The sequence below is a fragment of the Lotus japonicus genome, chromosome 6 (genome assembly GCF_012489685.1).
Source record: "Lotus japonicus ecotype B-129 chromosome 6, LjGifu_v1.2".
NCBI lineage: Eukaryota > Viridiplantae > Streptophyta > Magnoliopsida > Fabales > Fabaceae > Lotus > Lotus japonicus.
The window spans coordinates 43,458,105-43,466,251 of NC_080046.1; the positions used below are offsets into that span (position 1 = coordinate 43,458,105).

The 8,147-nt window shown below is 34.8% G+C and overlaps 1 protein-coding gene across 4 annotated transcripts; it reads right to left on the reverse strand.

The window, feature by feature from the left end:
- Window positions 1-771: 771 nt before the first annotated feature.
- LOC130723225 (zinc finger CCCH domain-containing protein 65-like) lies at window positions 772-7,466 on the reverse strand. Of its 4 annotated transcripts, none has more exons than XM_057574195.1 (11): window positions 6,995-7,466; window positions 5,469-6,640; window positions 4,900-4,965; window positions 4,429-4,497; window positions 3,941-4,006; window positions 3,627-3,746; window positions 3,025-3,075; window positions 2,782-2,922; window positions 1,588-2,645; window positions 1,123-1,315; window positions 772-1,029 (listed from the first exon to the last, which is right to left on the reverse strand). In XM_057574195.1, the coding sequence occupies exons 1-9, from the start codon at window positions 7,161-7,163 to the stop codon at window positions 1,788-1,790; spliced, it is 2,712 nt and encodes a 903-aa protein (XP_057430178.1). In that variant the 5' UTR covers window positions 7,164-7,466; the 3' UTR covers window positions 772-1,029; window positions 1,123-1,315; window positions 1,588-1,787. The 4 variants fall into 4 exon arrangements, with proteins under 4 accessions (XP_057430178.1, XP_057430176.1, XP_057430177.1 ...); XM_057574193.1 differs by having other exon boundaries at window positions 3,941-4,009; XM_057574194.1 differs by having other exon boundaries at window positions 4,429-4,500.
- Window positions 7,467-8,147: the final 681 nt, after the last annotated feature.

Consider the following 8,147-nt stretch of genomic DNA (forward strand, 5'->3'; position numbering starts at 1 on the left):
AAAGAAAAGTAAAATTCGGTGGACTCACCATATAAAATTACAAGCATTTTTTATTAAAGTAAAATAAAAAAGTGAAGTATCAATTCCTTGTTTATGAATGATACTATGATAGTATGATACAGAGCAAATGGACCATATTTGTATTCGCAAATGGACCATATTTGTATTCTTTCTTTTATTTTTTTTTATCATATTTATTCGCTTTCATTTTCTATTTCATTGTCATCCAATTCGGTTATTTATTATCGTACCAAAAATATCAATAATTTCCAAGCTAGCTTTCCTCTCTTTCTATAGCATCCGGATCTTTCCTTCGTTGAAACTTTATATCTATCACACTCTCTCCATATAAAGAATGCGATAGACACAATATTTCACCTAACATTTTCAATTCACTTGAGAGCATCTCAATCCCCTTCTAACACAAACTTGAATACCACTGTTGACAAAAAAAAAAAAACTTGAATACCACTAGGCTTTGGTGGGTATAACAGAGGAAAAGAAAAAGTGATTATTTTTTGTATTATCCAATAAAAAAGGAAAATACAAGCAAATAAATATCACATTATTTTATCTATTTTATTAAATTAAAGGTTATCAAAAAATTATTTTATAACCTTTAATTTAATAAAATTTATAAAATGCTAAAGTGTGAAATATGATTGATACATTTTATTTTGAAAGTAAATATATTGGATAAATTAGTCAAGTGAAAATGAATTTCATCATCGTAGGTCCAAAAAAATGATAAAAAAAAAATCACCCTTGAGCTGATACCAATATGAGATTCTTCATTTTATGGGTTTGCAAAGAAGGAAAAAAAAAACTAAGATGCTAAGCATGCACAATTAATGAATCAAGATCGATAAACAATTGTAAACCACAATAGATGCGGTACAAAATGCGAAATTCATATTAATTACAGGGGATGAAGCAGAAAGACCAATGCCTCTTTCTGCAGTATAAAGCTTCAAACTTTATCAGGATTTCTTCCATACTTATATTGAAGTCTATCATTGTTTTAAATGCCTGCAGAATTAAAAGAACAAAAATTAAGCAACCACTTTCAACAGCTTCTCATGCAAAACATTTCAGGGTACAACCAATTTCACTCAAGTTTACCTGCGGAAGCAGCAGAGGATAAGATTGGATAGGCATATTAATGATAGGTCCATAGAATTAAATTCAACAAATCACTTTGAATCACTTTCAGAAATAATGCGGATATTGCAGGAGTGGCAATGTAGAGGGAGAAATCCACTTTATGAACACCTATGCAATTTTGTTGTCATGTAGACCAGCATGAATGCATTACCTACAATGTCAGCAATAAAGTTGAGTTGTAACACCACTACACCAGCAAATCCACTTGAGCCCGTTCGATTTACTGTTAGAAAGTATGAAAACGGAAAAATAACACGTCCCGAGCCACTTTTTGTTTAAGTAGCAAGTGCCTCGGGATGTGTTATTTTCCTATTTGCGTACTTTCTATTGGTAAACCAAACACACTGACAGCCTGAGGCAAAATGTAATAACTTCAGATGTCAAATGAGAAACAACTGACATTAGCAACAAGTGCTATTATACCTGGCAATCATCTTGTAAGAAAACAAAAAGAAGATAGCTGTTGAAAGACTATACAGCACAACAAAGCACTAACACCCCTCTGGTTATTGCTTGATTCCAATCACCAAGAGCTTCACGGTCTGAAACCTCTAAGTTTAACACAGAATATTCTTTCAAACACTGAAGTCCGAACTGCTACTGTTTTATCTATTCTCCTTTAATCATACAGATGAACCACCAACTATTAATTTCATTTTAATATCTGATTCATGCTCCGCTGCAAAAGCTAAAGTTGATGACAGTGCCTTTTTACTTGACCTTGATGCAAGTTTATGATACCCGGATACAAGGCATTCTGAAGAATTATTAGATACCTTCTTTCCCTCTTGAACTGATTTACTACGGCTGTTATCCTTTGCAGAATCATCTTTTGAAGCTTTCCCTGGAAACTTGGATTTCATTTCTTCTGCCACAGATAGAACTTTGTTTAAAATCTCATTTGAGGACAGATCAGTTTGTGGTACATTTTTGGTTCCATCACTAACTTTGCCAGAGCCATCCTTATCTATAGACGGACTTGCTTGGTAGGGCAAACCAAAATTGAAAACCTGAGGCAACTTGATACCATTTTCACGATTTACATGGAAGCTCATGGAACTTTTAAAACTGCAGACAGGACCTTTGCCAAATGAAAGAAAATTAATTCCCTTAGGTGCCACAGCAGGCAATTTCTTAGAAATTTCCACTATGCTTTGAGTAGTGCTAGTGCCAGATGCACTTCGATCTGCAAGGGTCCCATGTTGAACAAGACTTTCCGTGTTTGGTGTCAACATGCCTTGTTTCAGTGTGCTAGGGCTGGGTGATAATTTTGCAGCATTGATGAACCTAATTCCTTTTGGTGCTGGGGTAGGCTGTTTCTGTGACGTATCTGCCACCATATGATGGACTGGATTGATGAGAGAATTGATTCTTTTCAAGTGGTTTTGCTGGATAGACTTAAACCCGTGATTGTTAAGCAGAGATGCCGGCTGTGGTTTGCAAACATTTGAAGGTGTAGGTATATCTTGGTTGGTAGGTACCTGAATCAGGAAAGCCCAGTTTAACCTAAGTGAGTAATTAGACAATATAGATACATGGATATAAACATTAGGGTTGATACTGATTTTGTACTAGGTTCAGTGAAACAAAGTCATTTACAACTAGTTGATGGCATACCTGGTGTGAAAACATACAAGTATCACCTCTCGAACAAGAGCCGCTGGAAACAAAATTGTTACAAGGATACTTGGAGAGCTCATGATCATATGGGCAATCATCTCCTTTCATGCAAGAGTGACGAGCAAAGTGATGACATGCCTGCAATTTCAAAATCAATACAAGGTTCAGTAAATTTCTATTGGTTCTTGTTACAACCTGCTATACAAATAATAGGGAGTAAATTTTTAAAATGAAAGATACCTTGGATTTTGTCTTCGGGACCGTATCATGTGAAAAATGGCATTTGTCGCCCTACAAAATTTATTTTGGATGAGACAAGAGAAAAGGAAGTAACAATGATATGATATTTTTGATTTTTGGATACTATATATATATTTAACTCACAAATTGCAAAAATGCATTGGTCTTACAATGATGACTTGGATGGGCTACTTTTCACACAACCACACAAAAAAGGTTTCAGGTAATCTAACTTTAGAATGAAGAACTGATTCTTAATCGAACTTTCAGATGAATTTTTCTTGCATTACAATCATATATCAACCTCTGGATTTCACTATCATGTTTTTTCGAAGAGATGAGTTGTACAATCAATCCACATATAAATGATCTTTATGTAGGTTCTAAGCTAGAATAAACTAATATATCAGTTACCTTCTTAAATTGCATAGTTTAATGAAGCATCAACACCAGAATAACCATTTGTCTTTGAGCATTGTGTAAAGATCCAATGTAAAATAATCACAAAATTTAAAATACAATCAGAATAAAGATGACATGTTCCATATATGTATAACGTGAAAAATATTTTATGGTTTAATATGATTGAGCTATATGACAACCTCATTGCACCTTCCGTTGAGATAATGGCGGCAATATGAGATAGCTTTCTCTTTCTGTACTGGAAGCAACTTCAACCTTTTCACACCTAGTTCTCTGTTCTTTTTTGCTTGCCTCTTTCTCTACAAAATGAAGTTTATGAAATAAAGAAATCACTGAGTTATTCTTTGCAAATAGAAAATCAATAATAAAATAAAATGATGTTGAAATAACTTCATAGTAGATCGAATAAACTAGCTTCAAGATCCATATTACAAGCTTAGAATCATAAATCATAATACATAGTCAAGAGAGAACTGCAACATCAGACGAATACCTTTTTTCTAACTTTCTTCTCCTTGGAACTAGGACCGCGTTTTTTATTCGTACTAGCATCACTCAGCTGCTGCAGATGATTGACAATTAACCAAAGAAAAATCAACACACTAGTCTTACAATCATTATATAGTTGGCCCCCACTATGGGGTGGAACTCTACATACCATGCCCAAAGATACGGTCAACCATAAGATAATTATCAACATAACCCATATGTTTAATCATTTTTCACTAAAAGAACTCATATAGGGCAGTATAAATGGGAATTGAAAACCATATGAAAACTTGTACACAAAATAAGCAGTCACATGTTGAAAACAAATGAACTGATGGATTATTCTTTACAAATAACAGATAAATAATTAACTAATCTTGAAATCACCTCAAAAAATGTTGAATTAACTAGCTTGAGAATTCATATCACAACTGAAGAACAATAACATAACATCAAGAAAGAAAATTTCATACAAATACCATAAGAAAGTACCTTCTCTTTATCTTTCTTCTCCTCATCAGCACCAGGGCCACACTTCTCCTTACTATCGGGACCAGGCATCTGCTGGAGGTGGTCAATAATTAATCAAAGAAAAATCAACATCACTAATCTTAAAATCATAAGTAGTTGGTCCATTTTATGATACTTTACACATATGATGCCCAAAGGTTGACCATAAAACAATTCTTAACATGATTCCGATCTTTCATTAATTTTCCAAGAAACTCAAATAGGGCAAATAAATGGAACAGAAAACCAGATAATGACTTATCTACAAAATAAAGTTTGTAAAACAGAGAAACCAGGTTCATTGAAAACATATAGATTTCTGGAATAATCTTAACAAATAAAAGATATATAAATAATGACTTCAAAGCATGTTGAACAAACTAGCTTCAAAATCCATATCAAAAGTTAAGAACACACACTTCAAGAAAAAAAGTTACAACATCAGATGAATACCTTCTTTTTATCTTTCTTCTCTTCAGAATCAGAACTACCTTCTCTCTTTCTACTAGCACCGACTATCTGTTACAGATGATCAATAATCAACCGAAGACAAATCAACATACTATTCAATAGTTGGTTCACATTAGGGCACTCTACTTTGGATGCCAAAAGATAAGGTTGACAATAAAATAATTCTTCACAAATTTAGATCTTTAACTTCTTTTACTCAAGTAGGTCAAAAAAATTGGCAAAATAAGAGGGAGCCAAAAACCACATAAAGACTACCAGGTATAGGTCAAACACAAATGAGAACGCACTTATTTTTATTGTTTCGGAGGAGGATGGAAGACTGTAAAATATCACAACCTAAGCCTAAAGTAACTTAAAATGTACCTAAAAATAACAAAAGGAAGAACTGTAATGGAATCAAAGTCTTCCATTCATCATTGGTGGTGCATAGTAAAAAAATTTGAAAATGACTAACATAAAAAAGATAAAATCATATCATTACTTCCTTAACCAGGAGAAGATGAAAAACGTTTTTTGAATATTTTGCTACAACGTTTAGGTGGAAATCATACCTTCACTGCAGATGAGTTCCCATGTTCTTTGGCAGTGGTTTCTTGACTTTCTTCCAAGAAACCTTTGAGAAAGACTTTATTTTGAGTTAAATCAGTCGGCATGTCAGCAGAAGAAATATCAAATGAATTGCCATCCATTTCAAAGTCTCCTGAAATTTCTCCCTCTTCCATATCTCCATTTTCAATCAGAATATTGGAAGGACTTGTGGCATTTTTCATACTCATTAATCTTTCTAATGTCTCTCCTTCATTCTGCATTTCTTGTTCCCCATAAATTTCTCCCTGTTCTACATTTCCCTTTTCAATAAGAACATTGGAAGAGTTTGTCACATTGTTCACACTAGTTAATACATCTAATTTCTCTCCTTCATTCTGCACTTCGTGTTTACCCTCCAAAATAGTAGAATCCATTAATCCACCATCTTCACTGATATTCAGTTCTTCGTTGTTCATATCTAGATCTAAAGAAATGTGTGTTGCTTCAGCAACCTCTAGACCATCATGTTCTTCCTTCTCAAACTGACCACCCTCTTCAGTACTGGGGAGAGAGTTCACTACAGCACAAACTGATTCCACCAATTCTGTTTCCTGTTGTTGACTTCCATTATTGAAACGTGATGTACTAATTGGCGAGGCTTGTACAACTGTTGATGCAGGTGCATGAAAAATCAAAGGTGGATGAAAGCCTTCTGAGGTAAGTTGATTATTATCACCTGATACTTGCAACTTACTTGCATTTCCAGATGTGTCCACATCAGGATGTAGAAATTCAACATGCTCTACTTGGTAATCCATCAGCTCAACTTCATTGCTATCATTCTGTTTCTCACCTAACCCCGAGTTCAAGGGGATTAAACCAATATCCTGAACAAGATCATCAATGCCATTCACAACCATCTCCAACTCAGCCATTACCTTCTGTTCGTCATTAAAATCATTTGCTTGTGTGGAAGTTTCCTCCATTCCCAACAGAAGTTCTATATCATCTAGGACCATCTCATTAGCACTAAAATCCTTTCCCCTATCTCCATTCCCTTCAATGTTCTCATGAACCTCCAATATTTCCTTCTGGGATACAGAAGCCTTGGGATCCGTTAAATCAGAAGCAACAAATTCAGCGCACTCACGCTCCCTTTCCTCGTTTTCTTGCCCCATTCTACCGTCGCCATTCTCTTAAAACAGGAACAAAAATATATAAATTTTTCTTTTAAGTGGCAAACAAATGAGAAGTGCACAAGTAAATTAAAACTAACAGCAAATTGATCCATAACCACAACCTAATCATAAACTTCAATTCCAAATCCAATAACTTTGTTGCAAAACAAGGGGGTGCCTTTTTATTTCAATTTACCAATAATTCAGATTAACTGGACTAATACAACAGATAAACAAATAATATGAAAAATGGGCAATAAAATTCAAAACAAACATCAAGTTAATCCATAGACATAACCATAACCAAAGCTTAAACTTGAACTTCCAATCCAAAACAGTATAATAAAAATAGCACAAGAAAAAAGACGTACCAGGAGTATTGAGGGAGCTAGTAGGGGCGGTGGAAGCAGCAGAAAGGTGGGAGAGAATGTGATGGAGGGTGTGCACAGTTTGGCTGCGTAAGTGTGATCGACGGTAAGGAGGGAAAGGCATTCGGAACTGGGAGGAGGATTTTGAGGTACCCAATTCAGCGTCCTCCATTGAAACCAAGAAAAGTTTTCAACTTTGCCAACCTCTCATCGTGGGGTTTTTGCAAAACCTCAGTCCCGAAGGTGTCGACACGGAGAGAAAGAAGGTGGTGGTGTCGTCGTGAGTGAACACTGAACAGAGACACCCAACTGTTGATGCCACCGGGTGGCGGCGCCGTCGACGGTGGAAGGATGGTGGTGGTGGTTGCTGATTTGTTTTGTGTTGAATCGATTTCGCCTCACCACACCTTTAGCTTGTTTTCGAATACTATCCATGGAAATCAAAGTTAGTCATAGAGGCGAAAATTGAAATCGGCTGGTTTTCACGTGGGGGTTTAACCTTTCAAAGAAAGATTTTAACTTTAAGATATTATTAAAAATTTAGTATTTTTTTTTTTAATGATGTCGGGGTCTTAAAGGTAGGGGTGCACATGAGTTTGGTTGGATGAATTTTGGTCAAAATAAAATCCGAACCGATCAAAATTGTATGGGTTGGGTTGGGTTAGATTTCACGAATTTCTTCTTCGGACCCGATCCGAACCAACCCGACGAAGTTCGGATTAGGTTGGATGGATTGATGGGTTACTATATTAAAATAATAATATATCTGAAATATTAAAAAATCTAGCATGAAATAATACCACATAAATGACATATAGCCAAATATCATGAAAACATAAAACTTCATTACCAAATGACATGAAACAATCTAACATAAATAGTACCTAAAAAGTGAAAAACAACACTAAATGTCATGGCATGACACTTAAAATTTAGATATCTCCAAAATGTCAAATAACTATATATAAACATGTAACAAATAACTACGAACAAATACTCTAAGTTCAAATATGACAAATAACTACAAATACTTAAGTCTCAAAGTTTCAAAAGCCATCACTCCGACACTAGCACTCCAAGTATGAGTAAAATTATAAAAAAATATTATTATATGTATGGATTCTGGATTGGGTTGGATGGATTTGAACTGAATCCG

Excerpts from the sequence above, each read along its gene's own strand:
- LOC130723225 (XM_057574192.1), bottom strand. The coding sequence starts at position 7,163 with ATGGAGGACGCTGAATTGGGTACCTCAAAATCCTCCTCCCAGTTCCGA. Across the intron at positions 4,966-5,468 it reads GGAACTCATCTGCAGTGAAG|ATAGTCGGTGCTAGTAGAAA; the intron begins GTATGATTTCCA and ends CATCTGTAACAG. Across the intron at positions 4,501-4,899 it reads AGAAGAAAGATAAAAAGAAG|CAGATGCCTGGTCCCGATAG; the intron begins GTATTCATCTGA and ends GACCACCTCCAG.